General features: G+C 44.5%; 2 protein-coding genes and 1 long non-coding RNA gene across 4 annotated transcripts in view; 2 read left to right on the top strand and 1 right to left on the bottom strand.

Moving 5' to 3' along the window:
* Window positions 1–20,830, top strand: part of LOC101074642 (E3 SUMO-protein ligase PIAS1-like) — a 31,454-nt gene extending 10,624 nt beyond the window's left edge. The window contains exons 1-13 of one of the 2 annotated variants that reach the window (XM_029845891.1): window positions 3,003–3,193; window positions 4,639–5,125; window positions 12,530–12,614; window positions 12,723–12,861; window positions 12,957–13,091; window positions 13,610–13,715; window positions 13,966–14,039; window positions 14,229–14,389; window positions 14,597–14,733; window positions 15,014–15,233; window positions 15,895–16,034; window positions 16,282–16,322; window positions 17,225–20,830. In XM_029845891.1, coding sequence (XP_029701751.1) covers window positions 3,086–3,193; window positions 4,639–5,125; window positions 12,530–12,614; window positions 12,723–12,861; window positions 12,957–13,091; window positions 13,610–13,715; window positions 13,966–14,039; window positions 14,229–14,389; window positions 14,597–14,733; window positions 15,014–15,233; window positions 15,895–16,034; window positions 16,282–16,322; window positions 17,225–17,596 — 2,205 coding nt within the window. In that variant the 5' untranslated portion in view covers window positions 3,003–3,085 and the 3' untranslated portion in view covers window positions 17,597–20,830. Of the gene's footprint in view, window positions 1–3,002; window positions 3,194–4,638; window positions 5,126–12,529; window positions 12,615–12,722; window positions 12,862–12,956; window positions 13,092–13,609; window positions 13,716–13,965; window positions 14,040–14,228; window positions 14,390–14,596; window positions 14,734–15,013; window positions 15,234–15,894; window positions 16,035–16,281; window positions 16,323–17,224 lie in introns of those variants that run through there. The other variant, XM_011609984.2, reaches the window with a different exon arrangement.
* On the bottom strand, window positions 481–1,285 carry LOC115251943 (uncharacterized). The gene is made up of 3 exons (XR_003890425.1): window positions 957–1,285; window positions 648–760; window positions 481–558 (listed from the first exon to the last, which is right to left on the bottom strand). It is a non-coding gene; the product is annotated as an uncharacterized lncRNA (long non-coding RNA).
* A 99-nt stretch (window positions 20,831–20,929) lies between the features above and the next one.
* The window catches only part of LOC101077950 (relaxin-3 receptor 1-like), a 2,298-nt gene continuing 727 nt past the window's right edge, over window positions 20,930–22,500 (top strand). The window contains exon 1 of the mRNA XM_003969818.3: window positions 20,930–22,500. This exon is cut by the window's right edge and continues 727 nt beyond it. Coding sequence (XP_003969867.2) covers window positions 21,276–22,262 — 987 coding nt within the window. The 5' untranslated portion in view covers window positions 20,930–21,275 and the 3' untranslated portion in view covers window positions 22,263–22,500.

The following is a 22,500-nucleotide window of genomic DNA, read 5'->3' as shown; positions in this document are numbered from 1 at the left end:
TGTGGCAGCGCTGCGTCTAAGGAGCTTTTACCGACTGTAGTTAGACCAGAAATCAGAGGATTTTGTCTCCTTTTTAAGGTTTTTTTCTGCCTTGCTTTGCCTGTTTGCTGCGGCTGTAGTTGATTCACAATATTGTTTGTTTTCACCAAGTTTCATTTTCTCATCTCTGCTTTTATGAGTAGTTGCACACAAGGTTTCAGACCTGTTTTTACTGCCTGCATCACTTTAGAAGGTGAAATACTTCCCCCAAATATTAGCACATTCATGCTGATAAGGTAATTATCATAATGTTCTGTAAATAAGTGAGTAACTGGAAATTCTGAATGCAGACCATAAAAACAATCCCTGAGTAATCTAGTGCTACAAGCTCATGGCACTATTGGCCACACCCACCCAACCAAAGTCTGGAAAATAAGGACAGCAAGACTTGGCTTAACTTCACAAAAGAGCACTTCCAAAGACTCGGGGCTCTTTTCTAGTCCTTTATTTTAAACCGTGGCTCTGATCAAGCAGTAATCAGCAGGTGTCTCTTTGTACATGGTCTGCACAGCTCATTTCCTGGACAATAAAGTAGTTCTTGATAAGCATCCATAGAGCAAAAATGAATATTATGGTTAAGATTTTAATTAAATTAAAAGAAGAAACACCTGCTATTAGCAGAGATGATTGAGAGGGCTTGGCTCTAGTGGTGGTTCTCCTGTTGGATGGTGGCTGGAGTCTGTGCAGACCTCGGTGACCCACAGGCACATCGAGCGAATGACTTTTATAGTGGAAAACAGCATAAAAAAGCAGATAAATGCAGTGCTAGTCTGTGCACTAGCTTCATTAAAAACATCCCATTACCTTCAAAATATAATCACACACTTTAATATACAATTAATCACTTATAAAGGATTAGTGACAGTTGGTTAACGGGGTGTTTTTGTGAGTTAGATCATGACATGAAGCCATTTAACCTGCTTGAGTCTCTGGTGACGACGTTGATTTGTAGTCAGCGCACGGAGCCGTGATGTGGAAGTTAAAAGTTAGACAGGCTTAAGACAGCAGGAACTGTAACCCCAGGACGCGCTTTTTAAAGGGGCTTTGCAAACTCCTGCTGTGGATGTGGACAGGAAGATAAAATTCCGGTGTTCTTGGCAGCAACTGACTGGTGACAAATATTTATTTGCATGTTTTTGTTTGTTGGGTTTGTTCTTCTCTAATTTGGAAATAAAACCAGCACCAGCAACTCTTCCTTCTCATCCTCGTCACCTGTGTCCTTCCTCTGTCACAGCGTCCCTTTGCACCCCCACCTCAAGTTAAACAATACAGAAGAAGCTGAATGAGGACACAATAATACTATGCCAAATTTGTATGATTAAAGCCCTAAAGAAATCCCTTAATGTCCTAATCAAGCCCACTAATAACAGTTATTTCATCTTTAATATCGTAACAACGTGGCAAATCTCATTGCACCTATTTAAATGTGAGGAGTTTATAGTGTTTCCTTGGTTCAGAATGTCGTCCTCTCCTTACTGTGGACTGAAGATGGAGGCTGCAAAGGAATGATTGACGTTTGGACTGGAGGACAGAACAGAGAGAGGACAGGAAGACTGAGAGCTGCTCATCTGTCTCACCTCCAACACCACCTATGCTTGCTTTCTCTTTCCTGTGTTTGGGAAGCCAGAGGAATGTTACACATCTGCATTATAGGGAGAGGGAGAGAGACAGGCAGGCAGGCAGACCGACAGGCAGGCAGGCAGGCAGACATGCAGGCAGACCGACAGGCAGGCAGGCAGACAGACATGCAGGCAGACAGACAGACAGGCAGACATGCAGGCAGACCGACAGGCAGGCAGGCAGACAGACATGCAGGCAGACAGACAGACAGGCAGACATGCAGGCAGACCGACAGGCAGGCAGGCAGACAGACAGGCAGACCGACAGGCAGGCAGACAGGCAGGCAGGCAGGCAGACAGACAGACAGGCAGGTAGGCAGGCAGGCAGGCAGGCAGACAGACAGGCAGGCAGACAGCCAGGCAGACCAACATGCAGGCAGACAGACATGCAGGCAGACAGGCAGGCAGGCAGGCAGGCAGACAGACAGACAGACAGGCAGGCAGGCAGACAGGCAGGCAGGCAGGCAGGCAGGCAGACAGGCAGGCAGGCAGGCAGGCAGGCAGGCAGACAGACAGGCAGACAGACAGGCAGGCAGGCAGGCAGGCAGGCAGGCAGACAGACAGGCCAAGTGTGTTTGGTTCTGCCAGCGTTTGTGTATCTTATCAGTCTCTCTTCATTGTGTATATTTCCCCAAATGTGCGTTTGTGTGAGCTCAGTGGTCTCAGCTGTCCAGCTCATCACCGTTTTATGGTCTGTGGCTCCGCCCACCTCTGAAATAAAACACTTGTTCTGTGACTTTGGTGCGACACGTTTTTACACATTCCATGACAACGTATTGCTGAAGCCCCTTTGAACTCATTCACAAGCTCAGGCAGCAGGCTGGAGAGTTTAGCTGAAGCACAGAAGATGTGTTCGATTCATCCCGCCATCGCCCATAGCAACCTTAACCAGGGAGCACTTCTGACAGCTGGACCCACTCACAAAACAGCCACAAATAACCGGACATCCATCTTCAGCTGGGCAGGCTGGTAACGTCGGGTCACCCTTGTCTCTTCTCTGTCACGTAAGAACCTAAAACAGAAACTGCACCACAGCGTTTGTTTAATCCGGCCAACTTAGTTCCTCATCAACAGCATTGTTGTAAATCACATGTTGCACTGTTGTGTTGCCATAGCAACGTTTCCCAGAAATGCTCAATTACGTTAACCAGCACAAATGTTTGTCAGCCATACTGAAAACTGTGTGTGTGTGTGTGTGTGTGTGTGTGTGTGCACGTACCCTGGCCGAGCTGAGGGATTCTGATGAATGGGTATTATGGGATTATATCGAAATGATGCTTTCTTGAAATTAGTGAGACAGCTGTTGTCTCCCTGCCGGCCCTGATTGTGGTTCTTGCTGTAAAATCAAGTCTGACCAACGTTTTTATGTAATTGCAGAGTGATTGAGGCTGAGGCGTTCTATCAACATGTGGGTTTGCCACCTGTGAATGCGTTCCCATGCACGCGTGAGCCGTCCACACGCCTGCACATCTGTGGCAGCAGTGCAGAAGAAGCTGTGTCTGGTACTTTTGCTAGCATTGGTCAAGGTGTTGGAGGTAGTTACTACAGCAGCCTTCTCCTCTTCCTTTTAGAACTGAGCTCTTCCACATGAACCGACGTTTGATTCGCTTGAATTTAAACACCAGGAGATCACTGCTGGACTATGTGTATTTGCATTATTAATGTCAAAGTGGATCAAGATCTTTAGGTCCAACCCACTGATATCAGGTGCTGGCCTGATGCTGAGGAGTGAGCATTAGCGATTTATTACTCTTCTCTGCTCGTCTCATTCATAATGTAGTCGCTCCATCGATTGTTGTTATACTGTACAGCGGGACTTCCTCCGAGCATTAGACAATCTGGATGTGCATGTTCACCTATTCTGGGGTGTCATTTATATGTTTTAAAGGGGATGGAGATGACGGTGATGATGAAGGTGAAAATGAAATATTTGCTTAAATATAAGGTGAAAAAGAGCTCAAAAAATAAACCGAATGCTCGAAGGTGACAGATTTCCACTTGTCTATGAATCCGCATTTGCTTTGATAATTCATTTGTTGCTTCTCCAACAGATAATCTCTTGTAAAAAGCTGAATCGTTGAGGAAAATTGATGGTGCGGGGTTGCTAACGCTAATGCTAAAGCTGATGCTTTGTTCAGGTCACACAGGATCGGTCATTTTAAATGTCAGTTGAATGCGATACCACATTGTTCGCTCAAAAATGGCCTTATTAGAAGGAAAAATAATGATTTCACAAACATTGAAGCCTTTGCAGAGAATTGCTGAGGAAAACATCAGATCTATTTTCTTTAAAAGGTCACCATTAAACATCTTTGTACAGGTGGATATGTGGGGTAGTAAGATTATCACTCAGAACTATATTTTCCAGGTCCCTAACCTTATGATAGGAAGTTAATGATCTTTTATAAAGAGTTTACACCTCTACCTCAACATAAAGAACTTTTGACTTTAATTATGTCCCTTTTCTTAAAGTTTCTGCTGTGTTAAACTGCAGAATTCAGTTAAACTCAGCAAAAACGTGTCTTTTTTCAATTTTTTCCCAACATAATGCTGTTTATACATAAGGTAAATTTTGATCTAGGCTGGGGTAATTCTGCTCCATTTGCTCCTGGGAGGTTTTATTTGATCCTCCTTGTGTGCTGAGCAGCATTTGCTAGAGTCAGTCCCAGCAAACTGCACGTGGACAGATACTCTAGACAGTGTTTAATTTAAAGGCTGTGTGCACATTATAGTCAACAAAGTTGCTAAATAACCAAAATAATTGTCATGGCTTTGAGTCCCATATGGAACGTTAGTTGTTGATGCTATATCTTCAGGGTGAAGCTATTGTTCTTGCTCTGGTTAACTGGGTTAGTGTCATCACTGGGTTGAGGCATAAAATGCTTTGTAACTACATTCGGTTTACTGTTAAAGATTTTAAAGTGGCAGCAATATTGCACAAAGTTTTGATTTTCCTCTGTTTTATTTCTCTCCATCACAGCAAATGGTGATGAGCTTGCGCGTGTCGGAGCTGCAGGTGTTGCTTGGCTACGCTGGGCGCAACAAACACGGACGCAAGCACGAGTTGCTCACCAAGGCGCTGCATTTGCTAAAGACGGGCTGCAGCCCTGACGTCCATATGAAGATCAAAGAGCTGTACCGACGACGCTTCCCCGCCAAGATGGTGTCTCACTCCGAGCTGGGCATGCCTGGCCCGCACCACCCAGCTACAGTAGGAATGGTCGGAGGGGGCGGCGCGGCGCTGCCCGCCGGGCTGACGCAGCTGACCTACGAGGGCCACGGTGGGGCGCCTTCGCCTGCTGCACTGCTACCACTATCACTGCTTGGCCCCGGGAAACACGAGCTGACAGGGCTGACGCACCATCTGTCCACCTCGGCCACGCTGCACCCCGTCCATCCAGATGTGAAGCTGCAGAGGCTTCCGTTCTACGACATGCTGGACGAGCTCATCAAGCCAACCAGTCTAGGTGAGCCAAGGTGTGAGTGTGTTGTTCGGAGGGAATTAATGTGGAATTTCAATTCTCCAATAATGAAATATCTCCAAATTTGGTGCAGACGGAATGTATTATTATTGTTGTTGTTGTTGTTGGTGAAGTGTGTGGGTGTTCCAGTACCATAGAATCCATATATAAATAATACACACTACCAATACACACACTTTTTCTCTTGTTTATCTCCCTTAAATAGAGATGGCATCTGCTTTAAGTTGACGCAGAAGACGAATCATTTGCATCAAGTGTTGCAGTTTTGTGAGTCTAAAATGAATTTTAAGAGGGACATTCAGGCAGTGAACCAGTTCCAGTTATTTCACAGATGACTAGTTGCTTTTATTTTGATAATTATACTGTTACATATGATCTGCCATGCTGGAATTTGTTTTGGATGGGCCCAGGATTGCTGTCACAAGATGAAATATAATGTTTCCCCCATCGCCATGAGACTAATTTTACATCATTGACAGGCGAAGAGATAAACAAATTCTTGTAGATCTGAAATCCTAAATATGTATTCAGCTTTGCCTCCTTTTAATAAGATCAAGATATTAGACAAAATGACATAATAAAGCAAACTTGTAGTGGTTGGGTGCACAGTAGTGGTGTGTATAGTGTGCTCGAACTGGAACATATAGCCACCAGCCGTTTAATCACAATTCAAATGCAGCGTAATAGTGATGAAAATGTAGGAGGCATCCCCTGTTTTTTATTGGGTTCCACTGAATTTACAGCTTGTGAAATGAAAATAAACTGCACAATACATTTTTTTGTAACAGATTACTACTGAAAGACACTAAGAAAAGAGCAATACTCTAACAGTTAATAGACTTTTGGGCTTTTTCCTTGATCCAAACAGCGGTTTTATTTGGTGTGCAGTCAAGATCCAGCTGCATTTAGCACTGAAACACTCTGGGACTTGGGATGTATTGCAAATATATGGAAATGTCTAGATTTTCCTACATTAGCATTTTAATGGAGTGGGAGACCATCTTGCGATTAATTTGCCTTCAGACGCATGTACAAACACAGCGCCTTCAGCTCTGTCATCACACCTTTTCCTCTTCTTCCTTGTCCCTTTCTCACTCTGTCCATTTCCTGCCCCCCCAACCCTCCATCCCCCCAACCTTCCAACCCTCCAACCCTCCAACCCTCCAACCTTCCATCCCCCCAACCCTCCATCCCCCCAACCTTCCAACCTTCCAACCCTCCAACCCTCCAACCCTCCAACCTTCCATCCCCCCAACCTTCCAACCTTCCAACCTTCCAACCCTCCAACCCTCCAACCTTCCATCCCCCCAACCTTCCAACCTTCCAACCTTCCAACCTTCCAACCTTCCAACCTTCCAACCTTCCAATCCTCCAACCTTCCATGGAAATTAACATAAGATGTGATGAAATGGTGCAGGCATACATATACCTGTGTGTAGCACACTCCCTCCATCCATCCATACAGTAAATCTAAATTATACATTCATGTGCACACACTTGTACACATAATAGCTCACAAACATGCCTCTCCATAAATAATGCATATTGACTGCATTGTTCTGAGAAGTATACAGTATGGGGTGGGGGGGTGGGGACTGGAGGATATTGTTGCTAAGCCTGACAGCTAACTATAGCTTTAAGAATATAATTCCATAGTAGCCCAGCAATGAAGATAATTTTATACATCCTTAAAAGTAAAGATTGTGAGGCGTTTCTCCCATTTTGAAAATGTGGTATTCTCCTTCCTCCGTGCTTCTCCCCTCTGATCTTTAACTGCTCACTGGCCTTTCTCTCCCACCTTCCCTCCATTTTTGTTGCCCTCAGTATTTTTTACTGCCTCCCTTCCCCCGCTCGCTCACTTACACTCCAGATTTGGTGGATTCGTTCTCATGCTGTGGCTGCAGAGAGCCACTGAGGCTTTTGTGAGTGCACGTGTGATTGGCAGGGTACTTTTAATAGGGACCACAGCGTCGCGTTAACAGAATTAAAAACAGGATTTACCCTTTAAAACAGTCTGTCATAAATGTGTCGTCGTTAACTGTTCCTCATCAGTCCGGGTTGCAGCAGCTGCACTGTTTCAGTGTTTTTAGGTTCTCTTTGTCAGTCAAGGAACCTGTTATGCTTGTTAACATAGTTATCATTCCTCTCATCTACCCCCCCCCCCTCCTGTTTTTATCTCTGTTCATTATATTTTCCTTCTTCTGCTGCAGAAGTGCTGTGCTGTCGGTATCCAGTTTGTGGCATAAAGGTTAGTCAGCCCAATTTTAGACAGCGTTCTACCAAACCCATTCACAGTCCAGACTGTAGCGGGCACATAGTTATTGCCATGGTGACCTCACTGGAACTCCAGCGCCATCTCCATCATTATCTGTCCTTCACAGAGAACTCTCACTCTGTCCTCATTATGTATATCATTATGTGGTGCATCCATTATACAGTACATGATTTGATGATCATATCTTCTGGAAATGGATAGAAGTCCATTTTGCATTTGTGTTTGATGAGCTTTTCACACATAATAGCGTCTTACTTTGGGTGGTTGCTGTGATATTCAGACCGCGGCTATCAGATGGAAAATCATGTGGTTCTGATCTAATCATGCTTTTGCAAAGATCACCTCATTCAAAGCGGGAACGTTCAGTCAGTCAGGGATTTTTGGTTGTGAATCTCAGCCAGTGAAATATGTGATTTTGTTCTACAGTGTATGAATGTGGCACATCATTCTTATAAACATGTAATGGATGAGACGTTTCAGCGGCGTTGCTGGTGTGCTCCTGTAGGTCTCTCTGTCCAGCAGTCAACTGATCTGGAAATCAGGGTCACCCACAGGTCCACTGATGGCAGCCTCTATCGACCCTGCTAGAGAATCCTTGAACAAGCACACTTAATCAGTACAAAGCACTGGCTCTGTTTGTTTTCTCTGCCCATGGCTCGACGACCAATCGTTTATCTCCATAGGGACCTGCAGATACACTGAAACATATCTCTCCTTTAATATGGGGGTTGATGTTTAAAGGTTGTTGTCCAAATGGCTCCTCTCTTATTTAGCCACAGCCAACAACAGTTTCCCTCAGCGCTGTTTGTTTGATTAGCTCCTTTGTGCGCTTCTCCTTTAATTCCGTCGCCCCTGGGGAGATTTGGTGTCTAAGCCTCCACCGAACCTTAACCCACAGTCGAAGAAGAGGTTGGCGGGTGGTGGGCGACACAGCCTGTGCGCTGCAGTTTATGGTCGAACTGTTCCCACACGGGAGTGGCCCAAACCTGTCTGGCAAAGGCAGAAATGTCAGGAGCCAGGAGTGAATCAGCAGCCTGAAAATTGTTCTTGTGTCTGGAGTCAACTCAACATCCCAAAATAGTCAAGGTCAATCCGCCGGGGCAGGTCATACCTTCACAGGCCTTGCTGTGAGGCTGCTGTAGGGGCATCGATCTCATCATGGCTCATTATTTCTATTCTGAGACTCACAAGAATAAGACAGAGGTTGATTTAGCTCTTTTACCACCTCTGATCAGATTGTTCTCCTGAACAGGCAATTATGAACAGCACATGACAGAAAATGATTCCTATTATGAATTAGAGCAAAATACAAAGATAATAGAATGGCCTGGTTGGCTTTATTTTATTTCTTTAGGGGGGGGGCGTCAACTTGCCTGTAGTTTTCAATTACTAGTGTGTGTGATGGTGGTCAGCACAACACTGGGATTTAATCCGGATTTAAGTTTTTGCTTTGTGTCTGTCAGTGTGTGTGTGTGTGTGTGTGTGTGTGTGTGTGTGTGTGTGTGTGTGTGTGTGTGTGCGCGCGCGCGCGCGCGCGCTCTCACATCTACCATGCAGTAAACACAAATCTCCAGCTGGGCTTTGCTGAGTTTCAAAAGGGTCGAGAGCTGAACGCATCCTCACACGTCGTCTGTTTAAATGACACAAACACATTTATAAGCTTCTGTACGTTCAATGAGAGACATTGCAACACCTGTTGAGTAAACCGGCTACACAAGCAGTATTAATGTATTTCATCTGGCTTTAGCCTAAGCTATTATATATTTTATTCTGAACAGTTTAGAATAACAAACAGCAAAATAAAGAAACATCTATATAACCAAAGTAGTACAAATATTTGGTTTGAAAAAGTATGACGTCAGTAGCTGTGTCACAGCTGCGGGCAATCATGCCCGTGAGTCGCTTAGCCCCGCACACCTGTTGTGCATCAGGACACTAATGAGCCCCTTTCTTAATCCCCGGAGACACACCTGCTCCCTGCCAGATCGTTATTCATGTTCCGATGACTTTCCAGCGTATTCCTGTTTGCCTGCCTGCCCGGTTCCGACCTTGCCTGTTCCTGACCATTCTGTTTAGCCTGCTCCCCTGTAAACTCTGTCTGCCTTCTGCCCGATCTCGACCTTGCCTGTCCCCGACTATTCTGTTCTGCTCGCTCCCCGGTGAATCCTGTCTGTCGTCTGTTTCCGACAATAAAGCGGTGTTCAGCCAAACTCGTGTGTCGCATTTGGGTTCTCATCTGGTGCCTGACAAGCTGTTTTAGTCTTACTCCATCTTTTTGAATTCTTCAAATAAAAAAAATCAGATTCATATTTGTATTTTGGGAAAAAGAATGGAGTGAATAAAAGGTTGCAACAAGACGAACAATGAAACCAAACAGCATAGAAAAAATAAGAAGGTAAAGAAACTCCTGCTCAAGGATACACTGTGCCAATTCAAATATTTCTCTTCAGCCTGCATGTAAATCATCTGGTGTTTGTCCAGGTTTTTTCTTTACTCGCTGTTGATTTTCTCTACACAGATGAACTCCTTGCTTGAAGCACAATGAAGTTTAGGATTTGTTTGCACCAGTTCTTTTTTGAAAATTACGTGGTTTTTGTTGTCACTCGTGCTCCCCCTGCTTATTTTTAATGTTGTACATGAATTGAATTTTGTGGTTTGTAATCAAAAAGATCCTTGAATTTGGGTGTTTTGAGTTCGGAGAAGGATTGGTTTGTTGGGCCTTTTTATACTTCCTGGCAATAGGAGATATAGGGGAGCATAAAACAGCAGTACAATACTGTATGTGTAGGAATTCTTTGCTTCTATTTAATATTTCAATTGGCAAGTAAAGTAAAAAAAATCTAAATCTGGCAAAACCACTCAATGACTGTAACATTTCCCCATCTTTGACTTTACTCATGTCTGTCTTCCTTCATACTCTTGCCTTTATAAAACAATGTCACCTCCAGTATGTCTATACAGGGCTTCCATGCCAACGCCGAGCCAGTGCACCCTTCGAGGAGCGTGGTAACATTCTGCCTGGGTTCCCAACAGCCACAGCGTGGTAACGCTCAGCCTCAAAAACACCATCCACCTTAATCTGCCGAGAAGCGTGAGCCGTCCTCAGCGAGACTTTGGAGGGAATAGCAGTGTTAGAGCTGAGCTCGCCTGCACATTAAACCAGAAAACAAATTCTTATTAACCCTGATATTTACACGACTCGGGCCCTCCATGATGCATGGTCGGGGAGCTGGAAGAAGCAGCCGCTTATGGCGATTACACACGGTTCTCTAAATGATTGTCCCATTGATGCATCGCTCTCGCTCTTCTACGCATTACCACTGAGCAGAAATAAGATTACACGCAGCAGCAGAACTGTGTTTAATAATGGTAATTACAGCTCTGTTCATTGTGTCTTTATTCTCCCCACTGAAGTTTGATGGAGGCGTGTAAATGAAGTCACTGTGAAATGACTTTCTAAATGTGATCAGTTCAGCATCATCCTTTATATTGACTGGCTTCAACTAGCAGGTTCTCGCTTGAATGTGATTAATTCCAGAGTGGCACATTTCAGTTGGGTCACACTTCTGTGGGCTGATTTATGTTTACATTAGACTATTGAATAGAATAGAAACATTAGCTGGTTGGTTTCCCTCGCTGTGTAACCATATTTGTCCCTGGGCAACTGACAAGAGGATGTTTTGGGTTTTTGCGGGTCAACAGAATAAAACTATTTAGCAACACAGAGTAATGTCACTAAATCATTTTGTGTGGCAACACTTGGGGGATGTGATGAAACCCGATTATATCGGAAGGTAAAGAGAGGAAGTAAAACAGACTAAACAGGGACAAAGGATTACAAAATAAAAGAGGATATGACACAAGAAACCTGAAACAATAACACAGGAAGTAACACAGGCATGTAAACCAGACACTTAAATAACAGGAAATAACTGTAAACAGAAAAAGTGGTTTAGACAAAATATACAACAAAATATAAATGTTTCATTGACCATAATGTACCATAATGATGGTGGTCAAATCTGATGTTGAATGCTGCATTTAAATCTCTAAAGTTACAGAATCTACAATTAAGGTCGTGATTTAAGAAGTTGACAGAGCTTATCTGACACACACACACACACACACACACGCACACACACACTCCCTGAAACACCAGAAACAAATCTGCTGCCAGGGAGAGGATGGGTTATAGAGTGATAGAGAGACAGGGCGAGAGTGAAAGAGGACGGGGTGAGAGAGTGAGTATTTTCTATTTATAGACTATGTGCCCGGAGAGGAAGAAGACTGTTGTTCGGTGCTCCGAGTGCTCTGATTTTACTGTGCTGAGCACTGGCAGTTTTTCAAACAATGAAAGAATGGAGACATACCATAAATACTTCAGGTTAAATTATATACTGTGTGGGTGGTAATGTGGGCCATTACAGGCAAAATGAATGACGATTTGAAAGAGTGATGAGAGGAGGAGGTGCAGTAATCTGCAGCATCTGTGGACTTTGTCCCCGTCAACACCATACATGGAAAAAAACACAATACATGGAAAAAAAAGTCAATATGTTCTGGTCATATCGTGGTCATTATCCCGTGTGTGCACAGATTCTCTGCAAACAGCATTATCAAGTAATTAAAATCCCAAATCCTGATTCATTATGAGCGATTATGCACCCTAGTCCCCCACCCCCCCAACACAGGCACAGCCTCCAGACCAAATCACCCCCTCCAGATCCTGCAGTTACGTGACATGAATGATGTCGGGTATCCTGCTAGAGTGTTAGCACATAATAAGATGAGAACATGTCAGAATACCAGGTGGAGCCTGTGATTTTAGACTCCCGTTTTGTATTCTGGAAGATATTTCTGACATTATCTTACAGCCCCACACAGCTCAACCTTTAAACTTGGATGAACATATGTGAAACCTCACCTCTCAATAACCAGGCCTTGGTTATCAGCACCATTTATTTTTGGCATTTCTCAGAGGGCCTATAAATAGTGCGCACATGTCTCCTCTACCTCTGTGTGAGGTGCTCTGGTGTGATAACCAGGTGCTGTCTGGTTTTTGTTGCATGGCTTTGCAGTGGAGCACCATTAAACATGTCTGTTTCTCCCTCCAGCATCAGACAACAGTCAACGATATCAAGAGACATGTTTGGCCTTTGCTTTAACGCCACAGCAAGTCCAGCAGATCAGCAGCTCCATGTAAGACGCAAGCGAGTGCTCGAAATGTGGGATACCGAATAGACAATGTATCAATTAGCACGGTTTGTTGAAAGAAGTGGTGATCAATGTTGTTTTCTATGCTCGCAGGGACATCTCGGGGACTAAATGTGACTTTTCAGTTCAGGTTCAGCTTCGATTTTGCCTGTCCGAGACGAGCTGTCCTCAGGAGGACCATTTTCCACCCAATTTGTGTGTGAAAGTCAACGGGAAGCCATGTAACCTGCCGGTGAGGAGCTTGTTTTCTGCCACAGATGAGGAGTGACCAACTGTGGAGTAGATCACTATTCCAGATTTACTGTGAACTGTCGTTGTGCCGTCCAGGGTTACCTTCCTCCAACCAAAAATGGTGTCGAGCCCAAACGGCCCAGTCGACCCATCAACATTACCTCACTGGTCAGACTGTCCACCACAGTTCCCAACACCATTGTGGTGTCTTGGACTGCTGAGATTGGAAGGGTAAGAACCAAAATATCACGATCCGAGGTTTCAAAATCACTTCCTTTTAAGAAACCTGTTTTATAGGTTCATGTTTTAATTTACAAGGAGAGTATTTTAGGATTTGGGTCCTACTTTATGAGGTTCTTAATTCATCATATAAAGCTGCACAGTTACCCCTGGATAATGTGATGATGTGGCCACTGTTATTAGATCCAGACATGCAGTTTGGGCTAATTCAAAGACAAAGCTCGGAAAATAGAGTTGAATCAGGACTTGAATTTGCTAATTTATTCATATTTGTTAGTTTTTCAATAGTTTTCTCCTGGTTGTCTCCTTACTCTTCATCAACCTCTTAAGTATGACAGACACATGAAAAATTGAGCCTTATGTTTTGAGTCATGATTAGAAGTTTCACTGAAGTTTCTGCTTTGATTTGTTCTTCACTTCAGAACCTAAAGACTTTCTCCGGCAGGTAAAAACAGATCTAAGAGTTTGTATTTTATTACATTGGCATGTGGATTCTGTTGTGCACGCAGAGTTACTCCATGGCCGTGTATTTGGTGAAGCAGCAGTCGTCCTCAGTGCTGTTACAGAGACTACGAGCAAAAGGCATCAGAAACCCAGACCACTCCCGGGCTCTCAGTAAGAACCGCCAGCAGCTGCATGAGCCACATGAAAAACAGATCATTTAGAAAAAGCTGCATTTTCCTCACAACTTAGGGGCAGGAATTGTGTCTCACTGTGTGTCGCTGATGAGCTCTGTGGAAGTGATGTTAGAAGTGATGCTAGTTGCTTTAACTATGGACAAATCAATCAGAAAATGAGCATATTTGTATGAAGAAATCCTTGAGTTTGCAATTATTTCATGTTGTGTGTTTGGTTTCATCCACAGTCAAAGAGAAGTTAACTGCAGATCCAGACAGTGAAATAGCCACGACCAGCCTGCGCGTGTCGCTGCTCTGCCCGGTAAAGAAGCCGTCTGTGAATTTAAGCCTGTCTTTACAGGCCAGCGCGTGCTGACACACGTCTTTCTACTTTTAATTTGAATTGTTGGCCCCCTTCGGGCGTTTTTCCAGGGGGGGCTTGACATGTTTGACCCTTATTTCCTGCATCTCTGATGCCTCTGCGTGTGTGCATGTGCGTGCGTGCTTGCAGCTAGGGAAGATGCGGCTGATGATCCCGTGTCGGGCCCTGACATGCTCCCACTTGCAGTGCTTTGATGCCACGCTCTACATCCAGATGAACGAGAAGAAGCCCACGTGGGTCTGCCCTGTGTGTGACAAGAAGGCGCCCTACGAACACCTCATCATCGACGGGTAAGCTGTCAAAGCCCCGAATCTCTGGGGAATGGTATAAAAAGATCTGTGTATCATTTATTTGGCCTTAATGTTTTAGATCTTACCACACTTGGAAGGCATCTGTTGTTTTTTTAGTGGACCTCCTGCTCTTATTTTGCGTAGCTGCACATCCCCGTGTGTACATTTTTAGGTGCTTTGGAGCATGACATGGGCATGTGTTTGCAGGCTTTTTGTGGAGATCCTCAACAGCTGCACAGACTGTGATGAGATCCAGTTTAAAGAAGACGGCAGCTGGGCCCCAATGAAATCCAAGAAGGAAGTGCAGGAGGTCTCCACTGCTTCCTATAACAACGGGCTGGACGGTGAGACATGTCATGATGGGTGAAGGTCGGCTCAGACATAAAATGGAAAGTAATAAAATTAGGATTAAAGCGACGTGGCAGGGTAGAGACAGTGAACATGTCACCCACCTCCCTTTTGTTTATCTACTGTCAGTTTCCATTTGATAAGCCATCATTCACTGTGGCGCTGAGCAAACTGTCACCATAGTAACAGTATTTCACTGAGGAAATATGCATTCTATCACGCTCCTTCCTTGGCCATGTTGTTTAGTCATAAAAGTTGTAATCACTGTCTACACAGACTCGTGTCAGACGTCCACGGGCCCTGATCACCGGAGCCCCTTGTCATCGAGCAACAGCAGCAACGGCAAAACGGTGGAGGTGATCGACCTGACGCTGGACAGCTCGTCCGAGGACGAAGGACAAGAATCCCCGCAGCCGCCTCCTCCGCCGCTGCCGCCTCCACCTAAACGAGCATGTCCCTCCATGTCGCCGACCTCCCCACCTGTCATCAACAAAGGGTCAGACATTGGCGCTAGTTAAATGGAAAACTGGAAGGTTACAGACGAAAAATAATTGACTTAAAATGAAAAACTCATTTGCAGCGAACAGAAATGTGCTCGAAGGTGTGAGGCACTGAAGACACACACAGCACAAATACTAGAAATTACATGTCACTTTGAAGCTACAAGCTTTTAAGCATTTTGCTTCAAACCGCTGAAATTTCTTCTCGTGCTCTGCGTCTTCATGGTCCTACACTTGCACCAGGATTTCCAATTCCTCAGAAATAAGTAAATCAAAAGGTTCATTCCTGTTTCAAGCTAGATCCGTCCAATCTGTGCAGACTGGAACTTTCTCGTATTCAAGTTCATGTGAAGATCGTCAGGCTTTAATGAAGACCTAAAACTTTTAACAGCTCCATTTTCTCTCACATTAAAATTCACGATGTTAAAAACTGCTGCGGCACTATTGGACATTAATGAAGCTGTCGCGCGGCGTTCAGGTTCAGCAGAGGAGACGCCGCAACGCGTGACCGAGCAGATAAATAAGTCATGGAATCAAAGCCTAATTATTGAAGTGACCCATCTAAATAATCTCAGAGTAGATCTGAACTATAATCTGTGAGGCTTCAAACACATTCATGCACTTTGTTGAATCCTCTGCTCGTGTTTCTGCCTATAGAGTGTTAAACATGCACCACCAGGCTTCTCCTGTCAGCCGCACCCCCAGCATGCCCGCCGTGGACACCAGCTACATCCCTCCTGTCCCTCCGCTTATCCAGGACTATAGACCCTACTATCACACCCCCAACGACCTGTCAGGTAACGAGGAAACCCGTCACTTTGATACATCAGATTTAAATACTGCGCCGCCACGTTTTCCATAAAGATAATTCAGAAATGAGTTCTATGTGCCCGTATAATGAGCCGTCTTCTGGCTCGGCCAGGCTTCGCTGTATGGACGTGTCAAAAAGACATTTCCTGTCTGATTTTTCACACTTTTTTTACGGCTTGTTTGTGACACTGAAGATGATTTGTGTTGTTAATGGCTGCCTGTTCTGCTTTACAGAGTTGAACTTCTTCTCTTTCCTTCAAGGTGACAATCATCAGGTACGTAAATTACAAGGAGGTTCTGAGTTTAATTTATCGGGACTATTTTAAACGTTCACTCCGGCTTGAATGTAAACAAATTTCGGCCTGTGTGAACGGTGATTCGAGCTCACGCATGCTCACAGCTGGGTTTATTTATTTACCTATTTATTTTTTTGCCAACATTAACCCTAATAAAAGGTTCTGTAGCGTGAGGGCGGAATGCTGTGTGGTTTACACAGTATTCCAAAAATTCAGGAACAACCACTTTTCCGGCATCGCCACCCCCGATGCTCTGTAGAGTCTGTGGAAACCACCGTGGGATCGGTTTCTCATGAAGGAACAGTCACAGTCAACAGGAGTCTGGTGCATTTACGGCAGCTGCTGAATATTTTAAATCCTAGTTTAAGAGTGCTGAGAACAGAACTGGTTCAGTGTCTTGTCTTTAGGACAGAGCACCCTCCACCTCACAATATGCCTCTGAAGCATTTACGCAGTTGGCGAAGGCAGAAGGGGTCAGTGAACAGGCTGCGTGGAAGACGGATGTGTTATTTTCCAGCCCATTAAACAAATGTTTGATTAAATCTACCTGTTCCCTCATGCCTGTCGCAATATTTTAAGTTACAGCTAAATAGGCTCATTAATGCAAGACTTAAATTCACGTTGCTCTTATTTAATAGATGAAACATCTCCATGACCTATCTTCAAAAGTGCAATTCCGCCGATGACCACCAGGTGGCAATAGAGTCCACACCGAACTGTGTGTTCCAGACAAACTTACAACAAAAGTTGATCATTTGTTGCTACTTTGTATTTACACTCCTTAAATAGTGTTAAACGTGGGGGAGAATACATTCATAGTGACCTGGTGATTTTATTTGGCTGGTTTTGCTCATGAAAACTTCTAATTTCTTTGACGTCAGCATTATAACATGGTGATGGCGGCGGCGGCGGCGGCAGCAGCTTCATCCTCCGACGACCACGAGTTGCTCCTCAACCGCTTCCTGCCCTACAGTGCCACATCCTCCTCTTCTTCCTCCCAGCTGTACCTCAACCAAACGGGGGGTTCCTCGGGCACTTCGCTGAATGCGCCCACCAATGGGGCGGGCAGCTCGGGCGGCGGCAGCCTGGTGTCTTCCGGGAACCTCCGCGACGCTCACTCCGCGTACTCGTCCCTGCACTCGGGCTCACACTCGGTGCACACACACCCTGGAGTGGTGGCCAGCAGGAGCAGCGCCGAAGCAGCCGTAGCAGCTATTTACGGTGGAATACCCGACGTTATATCGTTGGACTGACTCAGCAAGTTTCGAGATTACACTTCAGCAACTCTCCTGTAGGAGGTTTTGACCCCAGGGTAACCCGTGACCCGGCAAACCGAGCACCCACAAACCCCCAAACTGGGAGAGACGATTTTTTTAAATGGTTTTCTTCACCAGAAGTGACAGGAGAAGAATTTAAAGCGATGACTTAAAGGGAACAGCTGTCGACGTTGTGTTGGAAAACTAGTTTTGGACGGGTAACCGGCCCAGCGCCTGAACCTACTGGTGTACTGGTACCAACGCAGCACAAGCAGCAGAGACGCTGCCTGAGCAAAAACACAGGACGAAGGTTTTTTTATACAGACACGAGGAGCGACGCCATGTACAGAGAACAAAATCTATTTTCCTCTTTTACTTTTATATGTAAAATTGGAACATTTTCAGTCAAGTGAGCTGCTTCAGTCGCTGTTTCGAAGTGCAAAACTGGAGGGTTTGTTTTCCACAGAAGCTTCAACATACGCCTGTTGCCATGTGGAAATCTCCTCTTTGTGCTCTGTCCTGACCAAGGTTTCTAGCGGCACTTCCTGTTTCTCTCTGTTGCTCAGACCTCTTTATAAACTTGTGTTGTATCTTAGAGGCTGAATTTACCCTTGAAATTCTGTTTACTTGTACTGACAAATTTATTGTGCTTTTAAGGGTTTTAAATGGATGCTTATTTATACTTATCGAAGCAGAATCTTGAGCTGGAGACTTTTCTTTTTTGCTCGATGCCAAATATCCCAGCAGTCTGAGTGCAGTTCCGTCTGTGCCAGCATGAATTCACTCTCGTCTTTGGGTCTCTGCTGGTGTTTCAGTCTCCGTCTTCTGTTTTGTTTTCCCTTTCATCACATTGACGGTTTCAAAGGGAATCGTAGAGGAAGTGGAGCTGTAGCAGCATCCCGTTGTAGCTTCTCAGTGTGACCGCGTCTGTACTAGTGCCTGTGTGCGTGCACACGTGTCGCGCCGTGTGTGGAGAGAATGTCTTAATGTCACCTATGAAAATCTCCCTCTCCAGCGACCGTTATCAGACATGAAGCAATCATTGGCGCGTGTCGGAAGTCGTTCTGCACCCTGGACAAGGCATTATCCTGACCGGGGGGGGGGGGTCACTTGGTGGTAGCCTTCACAATACCTCAAGTCTGTCGCCGTTCAGCCGAACTTTCCTCATGAATGTATCGCACAGTTGTATGTTTGCTTTTAGCCTTCAGTGTCATACGAAGGACCTGAGACGGTCTGGACATGTAATAATGCCCTCTGACAGCAGGTTGGCTCTCCTGACATGTCCTGTCCTGTCCTGTCCTGTCCTTCAGCAGCTCATAGGACACCCAGACCTAAACTCACCCCCCTTCCTCACCCCTCCGCCTCCTCTTCGCTTTTCTTTCGCCGTCTTGGTCCTGGAGTTTCTGCTCTCCTCTCGGGAAACCATCCTCAGCTCTAAAACAGACTGTCAGAAAGAAAAAACCTTGTATATTTCCTGTGTTGTGCAGTATTTTATTTATTCTGTATCTTTATTTCTATTATATATTATATTTTTACATGGATGAGTGTATGAGAGTCATTGTCACTTGGGATTTTATTTAATATGCATTTATTATCCTCTCAAATCTCTTTCATGAAAGGTACCATTTAGTTATTTAACATGAGATGCGTGTGTGTATTTTATTGGGAGCCAACAGACATTTCTAAGGCACACATTCACGATAAGGGGGACAACTTCTTGTTTGCTACTCAGTCATGTTTTATCCCTTTTACTCATTTGTCATTTGATGATAGTTATTAACTCGTGTTAGCTGGAATTCAGTGACATTAATCCAGAAAAAATAAATAAGGTGACGCTTAAGGCTTCATCATATGATGTCATAAGCCACCCTTATTTATTTTTATATTTAATTGAGGAAAATAGTGCAAATATGCTTACATGAAGGTGTTTTTTATTTCCAACTAGTAATCAGCTGCAAACTGACTGAGACATCAGTTGACTCAAGTTCTGCTGTAGGTGGAAGGTGGTGAAACAAGTCTGCCCATCACTGTCAGCATTTCCACTTTACCACTTGACCAAAGATTCTACATAAATATTAAGATTTGTTTGATTTTTTTTTTTTTAATCATTCTGAAATAATCTTTACCGGGTACATTTATTCTGACAAGGCTCAAGAATAATAATCATAAAAAACAATTTACCTCTTAAATTAAATAAATCCCAGTTTGAGTATTCAACAGGAGAGGCATAGAAATGACAACATACGAATGTACAGTTGCATTCAAGGCAACTTCATTCAGAAAGCCTGGTGATCAAGTGTGAACTAATCATTTAAACTGTTTGAGTTAACCAGATCTGAAATGATAACGGTTGTCTCCACTTACTCATGAAGATTTTTCCTCCATGTTAATCTGGATTATTGGTCAGGGTGAGGGTCGGGTCACAACTGGTACAGTAAGGAGTAGTTTGGTTTCCGGTTGACAGGAAACTACCATGTGGATTTGATGTGTCCTATTGTTGAAATGTCACCTGTCTGCAGCTGCACACGGTGCATTTCCTTCTCAACGTGTCATTATTCCCTCCTCATTTTGAGGTGTAAAGGTCAGACAGCGCTCAGCAGAGGGTTCCAGGAACAGCTTCATAGGTGATTAACAGGATTTCGTTCTATTCAGTGTATTTGCTGCAGATGTGTTTGCTGGTAGATGAAACTGGGCCAAAAACCAGCACGTGCTGGTGTTACACTGCCACATTCGTCCCCAGTGTTTCCATTTAAACACACTCAGCTCCCTGTCATGTCTTTGCTTTAAAAGGGAAAAGTTAACAGTGACATCTAGTATGTCTGTATGAAACAGTGCAAACTGAGATCCAGATGTGGCTGTTTGATGTTCGTCTCTATGTTTTGTTTTGTTTTTTGTCGGTTCAGAGTGAAAGAATAACTTAATTTATATATTTTTCAGAAAAGTTGAACTATTCTTTAAAAAAAAAAGTGCGACCAATAAAGAAATAATCTCAAATTCAGACTCCTGCACTCGCTGCCTTAAAACATTCACAGGTTTTGTTTTACTTTTGAAAAAGTCATTAAAACAAGGCTTTTCATGCAAGGAGACATTGTACCATGAATATTCATCAATTTGTATAAAACTGATAAGTAAAAAAAATATTTATTACCTGCATTGGAAGAAATTGTCTACTTATTGAATGTTACCTGTTTATGTAGAAATTTTAGATGTAATAAAAAACATTCTCTTGCATCCTTGTGTTTGTTTTGGTTTTGTTTTTATAAAAAATCTGTTGGCTGAATTGTGATAAACTGCAGATCTTCGATGTTGCCACGTGGTGGCAGCAGAGACAAACTTGAGCGTGTTGACTCTAAAAAGACAAAATATTTATTTTCTGAGCACGTTTTTCTGTCCAAACCGAATTGTTTATTTGACCATTTATACTGTGACCAGCCTCCGATGCGCATTAAATATTTTCTGGAAAATATAAAGCTTGGGAGGCGCCGTTCCTGAGAGCCGTGATGTTGGATGGTGGTGTTTTGGGGAGGAGGGAGGTGGCGGGAGGATGGGGTGGATTCAGACCAGCTTGAGGAGTTGCTGTAGCATCATGTTCCTCTCATCTCTAAGGCGATGCTTTTGTAGCTACTCTCAATGCACTTAGCACGTCCTGTTTATGACTCCGTGAACTTCTGAGAGAATGGATGACAACAATGGGAGCGTTTATTGGAACAGGTCGCTGATGGACGTGGACATCTTCAGAGAACTGGAGGACATCGACGTGACAGCTGACGGGAACCCGATTTTGAGGTTCCTTATCTGCGTTGTTTATTCTGTGGTTTGCGCTGCGGGGTTAGTTGGAAACCTGCTGGTGCTCTTCTTCATCAGGGTTAAACAAAAAAGGAAAAAGTCCAAGGTGGACTTCTTCGTGCTTAACTTGGCGGTGACGGACCTTCAGTTCGTGCTCACTCTGCCCTTCTGGGCCGTGGACATCGCGCAGGACTTCAGCTGGCCGTTCGGGAACGCCATGTGTAAAATCATCCTGTCGGTCACCGTGATGAACATGTACGCCAGCGTCTTCTTCCTCACTGCCATGAGCGTGACCCGCTACTGCTCAGTCGCCTTTGCCCTGAAAAGCAGAGCCCCGCATAAGCTCTGCTCCACCAAGTGGGTCTGCGCCATCATTTGGACCCTTGCGACCTTGGCCACTGCGCCAACCCCGATTTTCTCAACTGTTGGAAACGTATCGGGAGAGAAACTCTGCCTGCTGAGGTTCCCCGGAGGGCAGTACTGGTTAGCAGTTTATCACATCCAGAAAATCCTCGTGGGATTCGTCATGCCAATGTCCATCGTGTCCGTCAGCTACATAATGCTGCTGCGTTTTATCCGGAAACGGAGCATGAAAACAAGCAACCGTAAGCGCAAATCCCGCGTCACAAAATCCATCACCATCGTCGTGTTGTCATTCTTCCTGTGCTGGATGCCAAACCACGCCATCACCTTGTGGAGCGTATTGGTCAAACTCAACGCTGCCAACTGGGACAAAGCCTACTACATAGTGCACACGTACGTGTTCCCACTGACCGTCTGTCTGGCGCACACCAACAGTTGTCTGAACCCCATTATTTACTGTCTGATGAGGAAAGAGTTCAGAAACAAACTTAGAGAGCTGCTTCGCAGGGAATAGTTGGCTCCGAATGATGTGACGCAAAAAGAACGCAGCCGAATCGCAAGAATCGTTGAACCAACTTACGACCTTTTACGCTTCTGATGTGTGGACAAACTGTTTTGAAGTGTTTAGTCCGTGTTACCGTGCCACCTCCGTGTTTTCTTTGGCGTCGCGTGGTGAAAAAGTGACCGCTGGTCACACAATTACATGGAGACCTCGTGCGTAATTACGCATAAAAATAATCGCTTGGTCCAAA

This window comes from Takifugu rubripes, chromosome 13 (genome assembly GCF_901000725.2).
Source record: "Takifugu rubripes chromosome 13, fTakRub1.2, whole genome shotgun sequence".
Lineage (NCBI taxonomy): Eukaryota > Metazoa > Chordata > Actinopteri > Tetraodontiformes > Tetraodontidae > Takifugu > Takifugu rubripes.
The sequence above is the reverse complement of the archived record's forward strand: the minus strand, read 5'-3'. Positions and strand labels throughout refer to the sequence as shown.